Here is an 18914-nt window from a genome sequence, read left to right on the forward strand (position 1 = left end):
AGCCAACATGTTGAAGCTCTGGACCTACTTTTTCTTCTATAAGATGCACGGTCTCTGGTCTGATTCCGAGATCCTTAATCCATTTTGAGTTTAGTTTCGTGCATGGTGAGAGATATGGGTTTAGTTTCATTCTGTTGCATATGGTTTTCCAATTCTCCCAGCACCATTTGTTGAAGAGGCTATCTTTTCTCCATTGCATATTTTTGGCCCCTTTGTCTAGTATGAGAAAATTGTATTTATTTGGGTTTGTGTCCGTGTCCTCTATTCTGTACCATTGATCCACCTTTCTATTTTGGTACCAATACCATGCCGTTTTTGTTACTATTGCTTTGTAGTAGAGTTGAAGATCTGGTATTGCGATACCCCCTGCTTCACTCTTTCTGCCAAGGATTGCTTTAGCTATTCTGGGTTTTTTATTCTTCCAGATGAATTTCATAATTGCTTTCTCTATTTCTGTAAGGTACATCATTGGGATTTTAATTGGAATTGCATTGAATCTGTATAGCACTTTTGGTAGTATGGCCATTTTGACAATATTAATTCTTCCTATCCAAGAACATGGGAGATCTTTCCATCTTCTAAGGTTTTCTTGAATTTCTTTCTTTAGTGTTCTGTAGTTCTCATTGTAGAGGTCTTTCACCTCTTTTGTGAGATTGATTCCCAAATACTTTATTTTTTTCGAGTCCAGGACCAGATGGGTTCTCAGCCGAGTTCTACAAAACTTTTAAAGAAGAACTCATTCCAATACTTCTCAAAGTATTCCAGAAAATAGAAGAGGAGGGAACTCTCCCAAACTCATTCTATGAAGCCAATATTACCCTGATTCCTAAACCAGACAGAGACACATCGAGGAAAGAAAATTTCAGACCAATATCCTTAATGAACATCGACGCAAAACTTCTCAACAAAATTTTAGCAAATCACATACAAAAACATATTAAAAAGATAGTGCACCATGATCAAGTGGGTTTCATCCCGGGGATGCAAGGTTGGTTCAACATCAGGAAATCAATAAATGTAATTCACCATATCAATAGACTTAAAGTCAAGAATCACATGATTATTTCGATAGATGCAGAAAAAGCATTTGATAAAATACAGCACCCCTTCATGCTCAAAACACTAGAAAAAATAGGGATAGTGGGAACATTCCTTAAAGGCCATCTACGCTAAACCCATGGCTAATATCATTCTAAATGGTGAAAAACTGAAAGCATTCCCTCTAAAAACTGGTACAAGGCAGGGATGCCCTCTTTCACCATTTCTATTCAATATCGTCCTTGAAACTCTCCAGAGCAATTAGACAGACCAAAGAAATTAAAGGGATACGAATAGGAAAAGAAGAACTCAAACTATCCCTATTTGCTGATGATATGATTGTATACTTAGAGGAACCAGGAAATTCCACCAGAAAACTTTTAGATCTCATAAGTGAATTCAGTAAAGTAGCGGGATATAAGATCAATGCACTTAAATCTAAGGCATTTTTATATATAAGCGATGAATCTTCAGAAAGAGAAATTAGGAAAACTACCCCATTCACAATAGCTATGCATTATAATTCTTCATAAAAGTGGGATTAATTGTGATATATTCACATAGGCACAAAGCATAATTTGCTCAGTTTTACTCACAGTTCTTTCTCCTCCCCAGAACTTTTCAAGAAAGGAAAAGCTAATATACCCTGACCTTGCCCTCTAAAAGGAGATTCCAGAGTACCAAGAAGCATTGTGACAAGGTTTTAAACATCTGAAGAAACATTAGAGGGAGTTGCCTAAGTGGACCAACACACTGAGCACAAGATAAAATAGTAATAGTCAACACATGAACATACACAAGAAGATGCACAGACACCTAAAAACAAATACACACCCCACATATCCACATACACATGCACCCACAAGACCATATATACACAGGCATCCACAGGCACACAAGCATATCTACCCATATTCACACACACCCAGGAATACACAGGTGTACAAATGCATGCACACACATATACATATACACATTCCCACATTCTGAGCACATAGGACTTCTGTGATAGCTTCATACTGATCCCCTCATTCCATTCTCCTAACAAATCCATGGGGCAAACTGAGGAATAAGGAGGGAAAACTGAGGAATAAGGCGATTATATAATTTGCCTAAGGTTACAAAGCTAGTAACAAAGTTAAAATTCAAATCCAGTTCTAGAGAAGATATTCTTATTCTATTCCTGGGTAGTCAGTTTTTCAATACTGTGCCCAAACATCCAACAAGAATGACCTAGAGGAGGAACATTTACTTTGGCTCATGGTTTGAAAGGTTCAGTCCAAGTTTGGCTGACTTCAATGCTCTGGCCCAAGGTGACACAGAACCTCAAGGTGAAAGGGCATGGCAGAAGAATACTCCTCCATTCATGGAGGCCAGAAAGCAGAGAGGGAAGGAAAGGGAAAGGGGCCACAGGGAAAAGGAGGCCTTCCAAGACACACCACCAGTGAGTCACCTTCTTCAGTCACCTGCTTCTAGTCACCACCCAGTTAGTCCATTCAAACTAGAATAGATTGATTAAGTCACAGCTCTCATAAAGAAAATGTACCTGGGAAAGATCAGAGACTTGCAGTTAATATTTTAGACCCAGGTAATCAAGATGTACAAAGAAGCAATAAGTTCTAAACCACAGTGGACACAAGGAGTCAACATGACTCACAAGGGTTACCTTATCCAAAGAAACACCTTCTAAACTCATATCCCCATGGAAGAAGAGTTCTGAAGTCTCACCTAAAATCATCACTACCCAGACAGCATTATAACTATTGGAGACAGTACAGTTTAGTGGGAAAAGTCCAAGCTGTAAAGTCTGCTCATCTCTGAGTGCTACCATTTTTTTTTTATTTTGTTCTATTTACTTATACATGACAGTAGAATGCATTTTTTTTTTACTTTTTCAAATTTATTTATTTTGATTCATTGTACATAAATGGAATACAACTTTTCGTTTCTCTGGTTGGATACAATGTAGAGTCACACCATTAGTATAATCATACATGTACATAGGGTAATGATGTTTGTCTCATTCCACCAACTTTCCTTCCTCCACCCTCTCCCCTCCCCTCATTTCCCTCTATAGAATCCAACACACCTCCATTCTTCCCTCTCCCCCATTATGTATCAGCATCCACTTATCAGAGAAAACATTAGGCCTTTAGTTTTTTGGGATTGGCTTATTTTACTTAGCATGATATTCTCCAACCCCATTCATTTACCTGCAAATGCCATTATCTTATTCTTCCTCGTGGCTGAGTAATATTCCATTGTGTATATATACAACACAGTTTCTTTATCCATTCATCTATTCTAGGTTGATTCCACAATCTAGCTATTGAGAATTGAGCTGCTATAAACATTGATGTGGCTGTATCACTATAGTATGCTGATTTTAAGTCCTTTGGGTATAAACTAAAGAGTAGGGTAGCTGTGTCAAAGGGTGGTTCCATTCCTAGTTTTCTGAGGAATCTCCATACTGCTTTCCAGAGTGGCTGCACCAATTTGCAATCCTGCCAGCAATGTGTGAGTATACCTTTTTCGCCACATCCTTGCCAACACCTACTATTGCTTGTATTCTTGATAATAGCCATTCTAATTGGAGTGAGATGAAATCTTAGGGTAGTTTTGATTGAATTTCTCTAATTGCTAGAGATGTTGAACATTTTTTTCACATAATTTGTATATCTTCTGTGAAGTGTCTGCTCAGTTCCTTAGCCCATTTATTGATTGGGTTATTTGTATTTTTGGTGTTAAGTTTTTTGAGTCCTATATAAAATTCTAGAGATTAGCTGAGCTCTAACATTTATAAGACACATGACCTTTGAGTAAATGATTCAAATTCTCTCTCAACTTTCGTGTTTTCATCTGAAAATGGGAATAATCAGACCCACCTAACTGCAATGGGAAAGACATTAAATAACAAACAAAATAAAAAGTAGAGCATCTGAAACAGCAAGTACTTAAACAGTGGCCATTATTGTTGTTAGTAATAACATTCTCTTACCAGATCAGAGTTCCTGAATACTATATTACGGTAAATGAACCCCATAAAACTAAAAAGTCAGGAACTAATCAACTCTGCTCTAAAGCTTTCATGTACACAACTGTCACTCTAAACTACAATAGTAAGTGGAAAACTAACCATATTACTAGAAAATCAATTGTAGTTAATTAAGAAACTACTGTTCTGCCATTTCCATATCACTGAGACAGGTCTCACCTGTTGGTTGAAGTGCCTATTCAAAGACACATTCAGAAGGTCAGTGGCATATTTGGAAGAGCTGTAGGGTTCCTGGCCTTTCCTATGCTGGATGTCCTCAAGACTGAAATTAGATTTCCTTGCATTCCGAGATGATGTCCAGATGAGTTGAGATGGATTATCACTGTGACAGAGGAGAGGTTCTAGTTCCCGAATCTGAAAGAAAAGAGAACGAAAAAGTATCAAAATCTGCTGAGGAGTACAGAATAACAATTTTGAAAATACTATATCTATGTACAGGAATTGAATGATTACATACACGGTTAGAAAATAGAAAGAGCCAGGTTTATTACTGATGGAGTGAAACAACACAGATAAGAAAGAGGAGGGGGTTTTTTCAAGATGGCGGACTAGAGGGCGGCTGCATTTCACGTTGCTCCAGGACACAAGATTCAAAAGAGGAGATAGTGAGAGACTTGGGACAAACTCAAAGCCACCAGGTGAGTCTCTCCTGTTGGGGAGGCGTCCCGGATGGGGCGGTAGCCCCGGTACTCAGGGAAATTTGTGAAGTAGAGTTGCTCAGTGAGACGCCCCTCCCCCCGCTGGAGCGGTAAACATGGACAACTGAGATCATCGTAGAGGAGGCAGTTCAGCACAGCGCTTCGACTAGAAGCAACCACTGGGGCTCCGGGCGCCAGCCTGAGGAGGAGTTGCGTGGCGAGCTGTTTGGACTCAGAACGACCGCTCCAACTGCTTCTGAACACCGGGGGGCTGCCTGGAGAAAGAGGAGGAGCACGGCGGGTCGCTTGGTCTAGGAGTGACTGCATCAGAGCCACAGGCAGTTGCCAGAGGAGGAGCTGCGTGGCGAGCTGTTTGAACTCAGAACGACCGCTCCTGAACACTGGTGGCCTGCCTGGAGGAGGAGCGCGGTGGGTCGCTTGGTCTAGGAGTGACTGCATCAGAGCTACAAGGCGGTTGCCAGAGGAGGAGCTGCGTGGCGAGCTGTTTGAACTCAGAACGACCGCTTCTGAACACCGGGGGGTTGCCTGGAGGAAGAGGAGAAGTGCGGCAGGTCGCTTGGTCTAGGACTGACTGCATCAGAGCCATAGGCGGTTGCCAGAGGAGGAGGCGAGTGGTGAGCTGATTGGATTAAAAGCGACCCGCTCCTGAACACCGGTGGCCTGCCTGGAGGAGGAGTGCGGTGGGTCACTTGGTCTCGGAGCCACCGCTCCTGAACACCCAGGGGGCTACCCCGAGGAGGAGGAGGAGGAACACGGCGGGTCACTTGGACTCGGAGAGACTGCCTAGGGCTATGGGAGGTTGGCAGGAGGAAGAGACTCGAAGTGAGTTGCTTGGACTCCTAGTGACTGCGTCGGAAACCGGGCCGCTGTCCAGAGGAGGAGGTCTGTGGCGGGTCTCTGGGTATCGGAGCTATTGTACGGGGCTACAGGTGGCGGCTCAGAGGAGGGGCCGCATAGCCAGGCGATTAGGTACAGAGCAAGGTCCCAGGAGCTAGGTGGCTTCTTGCTGGAAGAGCCGCAAGAGACACGCCTAGGGGCGGAGCGAAGTTTCCAGGACTGCGGGCAGATTATCTGGGAGAGGCAGCCTAAGGAGACTCGCCTGCAAAGGGTGAGGCTCCCAGGCCCAGGAGGTAGGTCCGGGCCCCTGGGAACGTTGCAGAGGAAGACAGCCCAGCCCAGGCTGTAGTTGTAGATTGAGGGGAACCTCTAGGAGGGGAACTGACCAGCGAGACGTCCCCACCGGGTGAGTCTTCCCTGCCGGGTGAGGTTTTCCCACAGGGACGGTAAAACCAGAGACACAGGCACAAACAGGCCTTGCCTCAGCCCACAGCCTAGTTCCCCGTTGGATGACCATTGGTCACAAGTGGAGGCACCTCTGACCACTAGCAGGGAATATACCCCACCTGAGGGTCACCACCCTAGAGAGGCAGCTCTTCGTGGAGTTCCGCATTATCAACTTCCTCCAAGACTTCAGGCTACTGAAGGATAAGAGGGGATATACTAGCAATCCTCAGGGACATTATAAGTCGATAGAGGAAATCTGCAATATCTTAATGACCCACCGATTCCTGAACAATATGAGAAAACAAGGGAAGAAAATGCCCAAAACAAATCCAGATATTACATCAATCAAATCCAAAGACAGCATGGCAGAAGAAATGACAGAAAGGGAGTTCAGAATGTACATAATTAAAATGATTAGGGAAGCAAACGATGAGATGAAAGAGCAAATGCAGGCATTGAATGATCGCACCAAACGACAGTTAACAGAGCAAATTCAGGAAGCAAAAGATCATTTCAATAAAGAGTTACACATATTGAAAAAAAACCAAACAGAAATACTTGAAATGAAGGAAACAATAAACCAAATTAAGAACTCCATAGAAAGCATAACCAATAGGATAGAACACCTGGAAGACAGACTTCAGATATTGAAGACAAAATATTTAACCTCGAAAACAAAGTTGAACAAACAGAGAAGATGGTAAGAAATCATGAACAGAATCTGCAAGAATTATGGACTATCATGAAAAGGCCAAATTTGAGAATTATTGGGATTGAGGAAGGCTGAGAGAAACAAGCCAAAGGAATGAACAATCTATTCAATGAAATAATATCAGAAAATTTCCCAAATCTGAAGAATGAAATGGAAAACCAAGTCCAAGAGGCTTATAGGACTCCAAATACACAAAATTACAACAGACCCACACCAAGGCACATTATAATGAAAATACCTAACATACAAAATAAAGACAGAATTTTAAAGGCTGTGAGAGAAAAGAACCAAATTACATTCAGGGGGAAACCAATACGGATATCAGCAGATCTTTCAATCCAGACCCTAAAAGCTAGAAGGGCCTGGAACAACATCTTTCAAGCTCTGAAAGAAAATGGAAGCCAACCAAGAATCTTATACCCAGCAAAACTTAACTTTAAATTTGACGATGAAATAAAATCTTTCCATGATAAACAAAAGCTAAAAGAATTTACAAAAAGAAAGCCAGCATTACGAACATTCTCAGCAAAATATTTCATGAGGAAGAGATAAAAAACAAAGAAGCAAATCAGCAAAGGGAGGAACTATCCTAAAGGAACTGTCAAATAAAGGAGGAACCAGGATGTGTCAAAAAGTAAATAAATAAATAAATAAAATTTTAAATATGAACCAAATGACCGGGAATACAAATCATATCTCAATAATAACCCGAATGTTAATGGCCTGAATTCATCAATCAAAAGACATAGACTGGCAGATTGGATTAAAAAGAAAGATCCAACATATGTTGCCTGCAAGAGACTCACCTCAGAGAAAGAGATACCCATAGACTAAAGGTGAAAGGATGGGGAAAAACATACCATGCACATGGACTCAGCAAAAAAGCTGGAGTATCCATACTCATTTCAGATAATGTGGACTTCAAGCCAATGTTAGTCAGAAGGGATAAAGAAGGACATTTCATACTGCTTAAGGGAAGCATAAATCAGCAAGATATAACAATCATAAACATCTATGCCCCAAACAGTGGCTCATCCATGTATGTTAAACAAATCCTTCTCAATTTTAGAAACCAAATAGACCATAACACAATAATACTAGGTGATTTTAACACGCCTCTCTCACCACTGGACAGATCTTCCAAACAAAAATTGAACAAAGAAACCATAGATTTCAATAACACAATCAATAATTTAGACTTAACAGACATTTGTAGAATATACCATCCATCCAAGAGCGAATACACTTGCTTCTCAGCAGCACATGGATCCTTCTCTAAAATAGACCATATATTATGCCATAAAGCTAATGTCAGCAAATACAAGAAGATAGAGACACTACCTTGTATTCTATCAGATCATAATGGATTGAAGTTAGAAATAAATGAAAGAGTAAAAAACAGAAACTACTCCAACACCTGGAGATTAAACAGTATGCTATTATATGATGAATGCATAACAGAAGATATTAGGAAGGAACTTAAAAAATTCTTAGAGGTAATTGAGAACAAAGAAACATCATATCAAAATCTCTGGGACACTATGAAAGCAGTACTTAGAGGAAAATTTATTTCATGGAGCACATTCAATAAAAGAAGTAAAACTCAAAAAATAAACGACCTAACACGACAGCTCAAAGCCCTAGAAAAAGAACAGACCAACACCAAAAGTAGTAGAAGACAGGAAATAGTTAAACTCAGAGCTGAAATCAACGAAATTGAAACGAAAGAAACAATACAAAAAATTGACAAAATAAATAGTTGGTTCTTCGAAAACATAAACAAAATTGATAAACCTTTAGCCACACTAACAAAGAGAAGACGAGAGAAAACCCAAATCACTAAAACTCGGAATGAACAAGGAAATATCACAACAGACACAACTGAAATACAAAACATAATAGAAGCTATTTTGAAAATCTATACTCCAACAAAATAGAAAATTTTGAAGACATCAACAGGTTTCTAGAGACATATGAATTGCCTAAATTGAACGAGGAGGACATAAACAATTTAAATAGACCAATTTCAAGTAATGAAATAGAAGAAGTCATCAAAAGCCTACCAACAAAGAAACGTCCAGGACCAGATGGGTTCTCAGCCGAGTTCTACAAAACCTTTAAAGAAGAGCTCATTCCAATACTTCTCAAAGTATTCCATAAAATAGAAGAGGAGTGAACCCTCCCAAACTCATTCTATGAAGCTAATATCACCCTGATACCTAATCCAGACAGAGACACATTGAGGAAAGAAAATTTCAGACCTATATCCTTAATGAACTTCGACGCAAAACTTCTCAACAAAATTTTAGCAAATCACATACAAAAACATATTAAAAAGATAGTGCACCATGATCAAGTGGGTTTCATCCCGGGGATGCAAGGTTGGTTCAACATCAGGAAATCAATAAATGTCATTCACCATATCAATAGACTTAAAGTCAGGAATCACATGATTATTTCAATAGATGCATAGAAAGCATTTGATAAAATACAGCACCCCTTCATGCTCAAAACACTAGAAAAAATAGGGATAGTGGGAACATTCCTTAACATTGTAAAGGCCATCTATGCTAAGCTCATAGCTAATATCAATCTAAATGGTGAAAAACTGAAAGCATTCCCCCTAAAAACTGGAACAAGGCAGGGATGCCCTCTTTCACCACTTCTATTCAATATCGTCTTTGAAACTCTAGCCAGAGCAATTAGACAGACCAAAGAAATTAAAGGGATACGAATAGGAAAAGAAGAACTCAAGCTATCTCTATTTGCTGATGATATGATTGTATACTTAGAGGAACCAGGAAATTCCACCAGAAAACTTTTAGAACTCATAAGTGAATTCAGTAAAGTAGCGGGATATAAGATCAATGCACATAAATCTAAGGCATTTTTATACATAAGCGATGAATCTTCAGAAAGAGAAATTAGGAAAACTACCCCATTCACAATAGCTTCGAAAAAAATAAAATACTTGGGAATCAATCTCACAAAAGAGGTAAAAGACCTCTACAATGAGAACGACAGAACACTAAAGAAAGAAATTCAAGAAAACCTTAGAAGATGGAAAGATCTCCCATGTTCTTGGATAGGAAGAATTAATATTGTCAAAATGGCCATACTACCAAAAGTGCTATACAGATTCAATGCAATTCCAGTTAAAATCCCAATGATGTACCTTACAGAAATAGAGCAAGAAATTATGAAATTCATCTGGAAGAATAAAAACCCAGAATAGCTAAAGCAATCCTTGGCAGAAAGAGTGAAGCAGGGGGTATCGCAATACCAGATCTTCAACTCTACTACAAAGCAATAGTAACAAAAATGGCATGGTATTGGTACCAAAATAGAAAGGTGGATCAATGGTACAGAATAGAGGACACGGATACAAACCCAAATAAATACAATTTTCTCATACTAGACAAAGGGGCCAAAAATATGCAATGGAGAAAAGATAGCCTCTTCAACAAATGGTGCTGGGAGAATTGGAAATCCATATGCAACAAAATGAAAATAAACCCATATCTCTCACCATGCATGAAACTAAACTCAAAATGGATTAAGGATCTCGGAATCAGACCAGAGACCTTGCATCTTGTAGAAGAAAAAGTAGGTCCAGAACTTCAACATGTTGGCTTAGGACCAGACTTCCTCAACAGGACTCCCATAGCACAAGAAATAAAAGCAAGAATTAATAACTGGGATAGATTCAAACTAAAAAGCTTTCTCTCAGCAAAGGAAACTATCAGCAATGCGAAGAAAGAGCCTACAGAGTGGGAGAAAATCTTTGCCAATCATACTTCAGATAGAGCACTAATCTCCAGAATCTATAAAGAACTCAAAAAACTTTACACCAAGAATGCAAATAATCCAACTGACAAATGGGCTAAGGAAATGAATAGACACTTCACAAAAGAAGATCTACAAGCAATCAACAAACATATGGAAAAATGTTCAACATCTCTAGTAATAAGAGAAATGCAAATCAAAACCACCCTAAGATTCCACCTCACCCCAATTAGAATGGCAATTATCAAGAATACAAGCAACAACAGGTGTTGGCGAGGATGTGGGGAGAAAGGTACACTCATACATTGCTGGTGGGGCTGCAAATTAGTGCAGCCACTCTGGAAAGCAGTATGGAGACTCCTTAGAAAACTTGGAATGGAACCACCATTTGACCCAGCTATCCCACTCCTTGGCCTATATCCAAAGGACTTAAAATCAGCATATTACAGAGATACAGCCACATCAATGTTCATTGCTGCTCAGTTCACAATAGCCAGATTGTGGAACCAACCTAGATGTCCTTCAATTGATGAATGGATAAAGAAAATGTGGTATATATATACAATGGAATATTACTCTGCCATAAAGAATGATAAAATTATGGCATTTGCAGGCAAATGGATGAAACTGGAGAATATCATGCTAAGTGAGATAAGCCAATCTCAAAAAACCAAAGGAAGAATGATATTGCTAATAAGTGGATGAGGACACATAATGGGGGGTGGGAAGAGTTAGTGTTAGGGTTAGAATTAGGTTTAGGGAGGGGGGCAAGAAAGCAGGAAGGAAGGACTGTATAGAGGGAAAATGGGGGCGGGAGGGGTGGGGGGAAGGGAAGGGAAAAAAATAACAGAATGAATCAAACATTACCCTATGTAAATTTATGATTACACAAATGGTATGCCTTTACGCCATGTACAAACAGAGAAACAACATGTATTCCATTTGTGTACAATAAAAAAATAAATAAATAAATAAAAAATAAATAAAAGCATTTTATGCATATAAAATAACATATAATGCAAATAAAAGATATATCTTTTTGGGTTTTTTTAATGTAAATGAGAGCATACCATGCATACTACAGCCTGCTGTTTTCTTCTTAATAATAAAATACTGGAGTCTATTCTATACATGTATAAAATATCTCATTTCTATTAATGATTTTATAATATTCCAATGCTCCATATTTTAATTATAGGCATAGACTAGTCCTCACTTAGGTCAAATTTTGAGGGAAATTCAGCTCAACGTAAAGAAAAGTGATTATAAATATAAACAGTGGTTAGAGACAGGTTTTGTGCAGGCAAACCCAGCCTCAGGAGTTCTTTCACTACCAAGGAATTATAAACAATGGCATCACAATGGGGTATGACTTAATGCAGGCATTGCCTTGAGAGTGATCCTAGGACAAGAGCACAGAACATGCCAGATAAACTACACATCTCATGCTTAACTTTATATGCAAGCCTGAAATTATCTAATATCCAAGTGCTAATGCTTAAGAAGTCAGAATTCAAGAAAATAAAAAATTAACTATATATTATTGTTTAATAATGACTTGCCTACCATCGGATGCTACTGGATGCCAAGCACACTTCCAAAGACTACTTAGAATAAGAATGGGTAGCAGGGTGCAGTGGCACATGCCTATAATCCAGTGGCAGGAGGATTGTGAGTTCAAAGCCATCCTCAGCAACTTAGTGAGGCCCTAAACAACTCAGTGAGACCCTGTCTCGAAATGAAATATAAAAAAGGGCTGGGGATGTGGCTCAGTAGTTAAGTTCCCCTGGGTTCAATCCTCAGAAACAAACAAAAAAAATAACAAAATAAAATAAGAACTGGTATGCTTTATCTCAGTTCTGTACATTGTTTTTCAAGGTGACTGTATGATTTTACACTTTCTCCATTCTCTAGAGTCCCCATCAAAATTTAAAAAATAATATATCAATAGGCTTCTATAGAGAAACAATGTTTTCAAAGAGTCAAGTGAAATAAGGCGATCACCTTATTTATTTGTTTATTTATTTACTGGTACTGAGAACTGAACCCAGAGGCACTTTACCACTGAACTATATATCTCTAGCTCTTTATTTATTTGGAGACAGGGTTTCCCTCAGTTGCTGAAGCTGGCCTCAAACTATCAATCCTCCTATCTCAGCCTCCCCAGGCACTGGGATTACAGGCCTGTGCCACTACCCAGCTTATCACCATATTTAAATACTCAAAGATTTAATGCTAACCATAAACTAATGAGCTTAAATAAAAAAAAAAAAAAAAAACACAGTAATGTATCTAAATGAGCCCTTAGGACCACAGCACTAAATGTGAATTTAGTTAAGTCTTTTTTACCAGGATAAAGTGTCCAAAGACATTGGTTGCAAACACCTCCTGAAGCCCATCAGCAGTGACCTTATCCTGTTGGGTTAGAAGTCCTTCAGCCGTGGAGAACATATGAATCACTTTTCTGAAACAGCAGAAGATAATGGTGTGACTTTTTAAAGCTTCTTTAATTGAAGACACTCCCAATCCCCTCTACCTGCCCTGCCCTGCCCCAACACACACAAACACACACACACACACACAAGCTACAGGTTCCTTCAGTCTATAAAGACAGAAATAAAAATACCAGTTTCTCTGACAGGGTTATTGGAGTATTAAATGAGATAACAACAACAAAAAAGCCTTCTTTATTTACCATTCACACTACCAAAAGAAGCCAAGTCTCTCAAAACCTGTTTCTAACACTCTCTTCTCCTCTTTCCAAATCAGGTTACAGGTAAACTGTTCTGAAGGAAAACAGCCATGCCAAGGGGGAAAGCTCCACCTGCAGAGTATGTTTAATTGTTAAAAAAAAAAGTTAAGCAGATTGTTTTTTCACTAGGAATTTTTAGAGCATTGAACATACTAATATGGTCTTTTGCTATATGATCAATTTAGTAGGTCAAGACTAGTGTGGGATTTGTCTGTGTACATTTTAATGGGAGAATAGTAGTAATTAGCATCAAATAAGAGTATGCATTTATGAATAAGCAAACTGGGTCACAAAATAAGACATTTCTTACTCTGGTTTATGATTTTGTTTGTTTGTTGCAGTACTAGGGATCAAACCCAGGGTCTTGAGCATGCTAAGCAAGCTCTCTATCACTGAGCCACATTCTCAACCCAGGTAAACATTTTTGAAAGCCACTACACCAATATGTATTGAGAAACTCCCAAGTAAACACTAGTTCTTTGCATTTCTCCAAGCTACCAGTCAGAGCACCTAACTTATACCTAAGGGAAAGCTTTCAAAGCAGCCTCTCTGAGTACTGGAATCTCTCTGAGAACTCTAATTTAGAAATGTTTTTGCAAATAGGCACAGTCAGGCAGACCAAAAACCAACATCCTGAAACATCCAACCACTTGGAATGTCCTGGAAACCTAGAACACCATAAGAACGAAATTGCATAAAAATGAATACTTTTCTCTCATGACCTGGTTTTAATACCTGCTTTCTTTCTTTCTTTCTTTCTTTCTTTTTATTGTAAACAAATGGGATACATGTTGTTTCTCTGTTTGTACATGGACTAAAGGTGTACCATTTGTGTAATCATAAATTTACATAGGGTAATGTTGTTTGATTCATTCTGTTATTCTTTCCCTTCCCCCCACCCCTCCCACCCCTCTTTTCCCTCTATACAGTCCTTCCTTCCTCCATTCTTGCTCCCCTCCCTAACCCTAACTCTAACCCTAACACTAACCCCTCCCACCCCCCATTATGTGTCATCATCCACTTATCAGAGAGATCATTCGTCCTTTGGTTTTTTGAGATTGGCTTATCTCACTTAGCATGATATTCTCCAATTTCATCCATTTGCCTGCAAATGCCATAATTTTATCATTCTTTATGGCAGAGTAATATTCCATTGTATATATATACCACATTTTCTTTATCCATTCATCAACTGAAGGGCATCTAGGTTGGTTCCACAATCTGGCTATTGTGAATTGAGCAGCTATAAACATTGATGTGGCTGTATCTCTGTAGTATGCTGATTTTAAGTCCTTTGGGTATAGGCCAAGGAGTGGGATAGCTGGGTCAAATGGTAACACCTGCTTTCTATGTCTTTATCCTTCTAAACATTCCTTTACCTTTCATTCCCCACAACTTAACACACCAAAGACAAAACTGAGCAAAAGAAAGAATACCTTTCTTCCAATCAATTCATGTGGAAAATGGAAATTACCTTGAAAAGAGGCCAGAGAAAAGCGCTTTGATATTTAGCTGTGGGTTAGGCATGATCCCAGCATTTAGATATACATAGTCTAATCTTTGAAACCTGCAAGTAAAACATCAAGACGAGATTGTTAGGATAATGAAGACAGAAGACAATGTAATCTATGTCCAGAAATAGAAGGCCTGGGGAGAGAAAAACTCTCTGAACTAATTAAGATGGCCACTGCAAGCTAAATAAATAAAATAGGATTATGGCATTTCTTTTTTCTTAGCCCCAGTAAATGTTTGAGTTTTTCTTTTTTCTCTTTTTCTTTCTTTTTGTTTTTGTTTTTATTTGTTTCTTTATCTGTTTTGACAGCGGTTTAAATGGACTTGGAAGTCAAATCTTCTCTACTTGATAAATCCTTCCAGGTTCCCAATGAGGGACTATAGCAACCCTCTTATTAAATCTGCTTTCCTGTTATTACAAAGCTTTTTACCTTTATTTAGTTAGTTGACTAATTAATTAGTTCAGCATCTCCCCTAGTTAACAAATAAAATTTATTTAACATATAATAGACCTGACCTGATCTATCACTGCTGGAATCTGAAAGCTAAGACATCTACTAAAATGGAGGACCCACATGGAAGCCATTCAATGTTCATGGACAGGGGCTACATATCGTAAAATGATGAAAGTTCACTATAATATGGTGACATTATAAGAGCTGAATGGGGGTAAGATATTCTTAGAAAGTTTTCTGCAGAATACTTGTGGAGAGGACTGTAAAATGCTGAAAAAACTTGAGAAAGTTTTTTCATTTTTAAACCTATACAAGCCTTAATCTAATTGTACCCCCTTTTGAACTAGGTTCAAGATGAGTGGAGCCTCCTCTCATGATATTCAAAGGTACCATGCATATTCAAAACAACTCCTAGCATTCTGTGTAACACGTTGTCTGTGTCTTCTGCATAACAGGATAGGGTCATAGCTACTAAAACTGGAGCTTGAAATATAAATATGGCTGCCAACACAGATCACACATAAGTAATTCTTGACCAACTTATAAATAATTAACAGTCATAAGACTAATTACTAAGCTGTTTAAACACTGATCTAACTACCATCAGTTCATCACATAAGTGCCATAAAAATAATAGTTTCAGCCATTGTTTATTGTTTCCATCATCTAATTTGCAAATTTCCATCTAAGAAGATTAACCTGTTTTGCTAGGAATGAAGATAAAATTCTTAGCAAAGAGTGGAAATTGCACCAGAACATCAAATTAAGCTCTGGCTTCAGTAAAAGAACATAATATTTTAAAAGATAAAATGATTGACACAGTTACTATATTCTGGATAAAAGAGAATCACTATTTTCTATGAGTTTTCAACTGCACATATCTAATAAAACAGAGTATTATAGAAGGAAAGACCAGGTTTCAGGGATGGTGCTGCTTTTGTCAACTGGAAAAGGTCCTTCTCAAGCTTTCTTGCCTCAAATTTACTTCAGGTCCAGAACCGACAATATCCATTTGGGACACTAACTATAATAGAGTCTCGACTTTGGCAAAAGATCTATCTGTATTCTTCTCAATATTCCCAAATTTAAGAATATCACTATCACCAGCATTTCCTAAAACCAGGTAATGCCACCCATCCCAAAGAGAGATATTTTGTGAGTTAAAGAAATACATCAAAGTTGGACTAAATGTTGACAGGCAACTGAGACAACTATCATCTTACCCTCTTCAGCTACACAGCCTTAAATTTGTGCTAAATCACTAAATGTCTCACTAAATGTTACATTACTAAATTAGTGATGTATTATTAAATATCTTGAATCTTTGGGGTCAACAGAATAGTCAATATACAAATATTAAAAACTTAACATCTCAAAAGTCAACTGTATTGACATGGGCTATTCACAAAGGATGAAGATTCTTTTCCACCAAAAAAGGGGGAAAAATTTTTTCAGTTTATACAGGAAAGATAGCCAGCTGGTTAGGAAGGTCTGCGGAAAGAATGCCTGCAAATTTTTCTCCTGACTCAGGTTTTTGTTGTTGTTGTTGCTCTTTTTAGATACATAAGACCGTTAAGTAGCTTATTCTAATTAGGATCCCATTCTTGTTGTTCCATACAACATGGAGTTTCACTGATTGTGTATTCATATATAAACATAGGAAAGTTATGTTCAATTCATTCTACTGTCTTTCCTATTACCATCCCCCCTCCCTTCCCTTCATTCCCCTTTGTTTAATCCAATGAACTTCTATTCTTCTCCACCCCATTCCCTGCCAATTGTGTGTTAGCATCCATTTGTCAGAGAGAACATTCAGTCTTTGGTTTTAGGGGATTGAATTATTTCACTTAGTATAATAGTCTCTAGTTCCAACCATTTGCTAGCAAATGTCATAATTTCATTCTTCTTTATGACTGAGTAATATTCCATTGTGTATATACACCATATTTTCTCTATCCATTTGTCTGTTGAAGGGTACCTAGGTTGGTTGCATAGCTAATTGTGAATTGAGCTGCTATAAACATTAATATGGCTACATCACTATAGTATACTGATTTTAAGTCCTGACTGTTTGTAACTCTATAGAGAATCTTCACGCAGTTTCAGAGGTTTGGAGACTCTCTTTAAGTTATGGAAGAGTAAGTATAAAATATATCACAATTTATTTAAAAGTGGAACCTGTAAAAACCTCCTTGGCTTTTTAGAAATATGATGTGGCAGAAAACTCCAGGAGCTCAGCAAGAGAAGAGAGAGAAACTAGATGCACAAAGGCCCAAGGTCATAGGGAGAATGGGGTGTTTGGGGTGTGGATACAGCTTTTGCTTCATAACTTGTACATTTATGACAGGAAAATGCAAATGACTACCAAATCACATAAATAAAATGCAAAGTATTACTGTCCAGAAATGTTTTTACCAAGAAGACCTTCCTTGTATCTATCATATTTCATTCTACTGTGCAAGGAAATAAAGTAGTTCCCTATTTCGTGAAGGCCTCAATTACTAAAATAAAAAAGTTTGAAAATTAATAAAAATGTATAATGCTAGGGCTCAGCATGAATTTTTATTGTAGGTTTTATAACCTTTTCAGATCATAAATTCCTCTTAGAATTTAAAGAAAGGATGTCCTCTGTCCCCAGAAAAAATGTACTGTGTACCTAGATGCAATTATGTGTATACTTCCAGGGAAATTAAACATTCAAGGACTCTATTCCTTCATATTGCAAATACTCATCAAATGTCTATTATATGCCAAATAATGTGCAGATCCGAAGTAATCTTTACTGCCTGGGGAAAAAGATTTCTGAGGAGGTAAGGAAGAGAACCAAGCTCTAGGAACAGCCCAACCAGATAAAGTCAAGTGATCCTATTAGGCATATCACTCCTGTTTCTGTATTAGTTGTCAATTGTTAAATATTAATACTTTCCCTATCAGTGAGTTTGTTATATGGAACAAATACATAAAAATAAGTTCAAGTATCAAAGGAGTTTTTCTATCCTTTGTTATTGTATTAAATGTTATGCTGCATTATCACATGAGAAAAATATGTCAACAGGAGACATACCTTTGCTTAAGTTCTTTGGCAGCCCAGAATACTGACTGCAAGTTGCTGACATCCACCTGCACAGTGGTGACTTCAGCAGTGGGGTGACAGGCCAGGAGAGTAGCACTGACAGATGATGCCTTGCCCATGTTCCTGCATGCCAAACAAAGGTGAAGCTCATTGTCTTCTGCCAGAAGCCTCTTGCAAAGGGCTAAGCCAATACCACTGAGAAGGCAATTCAAGTACAGGATATATGTTAATTCAGATGGTGCTAAATAAAGGCATTTCTTTCTGACTGTATCAACTTGAGTCCCAATGAGAAGTACAGGCAAACAGAAAACAAACATTATTTAAAGAAAGGAGTAGTCTACCGCTCTAATAGCATTTGTTCAGGATGATGTTTAGTTTGTTTCTCCCATTCCAAAAAATCTCAATGGCACAATAACTGGTTTTCATTATGTACTCACTATGCTACTCGTGAAAGTGATTCATTACTAGCAAGTGTTGAAAAGAGCATCTTATTAGCTGTTTCTTGTGCTCATGGTTTACTTTACTGTCTACATTCTTCAAGGTCCAGGGCTCCACCACCTATTGGTATCATGATACCCATTGGTATCA

The 18914-nt window shown here is 38.3% G+C and overlaps 1 protein-coding gene across 5 annotated transcripts in view; it reads right to left on the bottom strand.

Annotated features, from left to right (window-relative positions):
* Hsd17b7 (hydroxysteroid 17-beta dehydrogenase 7) overlaps positions 1-18914 on the bottom strand; it is a 39116-nt gene that overhangs the window by 18637 nt on the left and 1565 nt on the right. For 3 of the 5 annotated variants that reach the window (XM_047559835.1, XM_047559832.1, XM_047559834.1), the window contains exons 2-5: positions 18318-18521; positions 14761-14853; positions 12884-12998; positions 4253-4447 (exon numbers count right to left, since the gene is read on the bottom strand). In XM_047559835.1, the coding sequence (XP_047415791.1) occupies positions 4253-4447; positions 12884-12998; positions 14761-14853; positions 18318-18445 (531 nt within the window). In that variant the 5' untranslated portion in view covers positions 18446-18521. The remainder of the gene's footprint in view (positions 1-4252; positions 4448-12883; positions 12999-14760; positions 14854-18317; positions 18522-18914) is intronic. The other 2 variants (XM_047559833.1, XM_047559836.1) reach the window with 1 other exon arrangement.

The sequence above is a fragment of the Sciurus carolinensis genome, chromosome 1 (assembly GCF_902686445.1).
Source record: "Sciurus carolinensis chromosome 1, mSciCar1.2, whole genome shotgun sequence".
NCBI classification, from domain to species: Eukaryota; Metazoa; Chordata; class Mammalia; order Rodentia; family Sciuridae; genus Sciurus; species Sciurus carolinensis.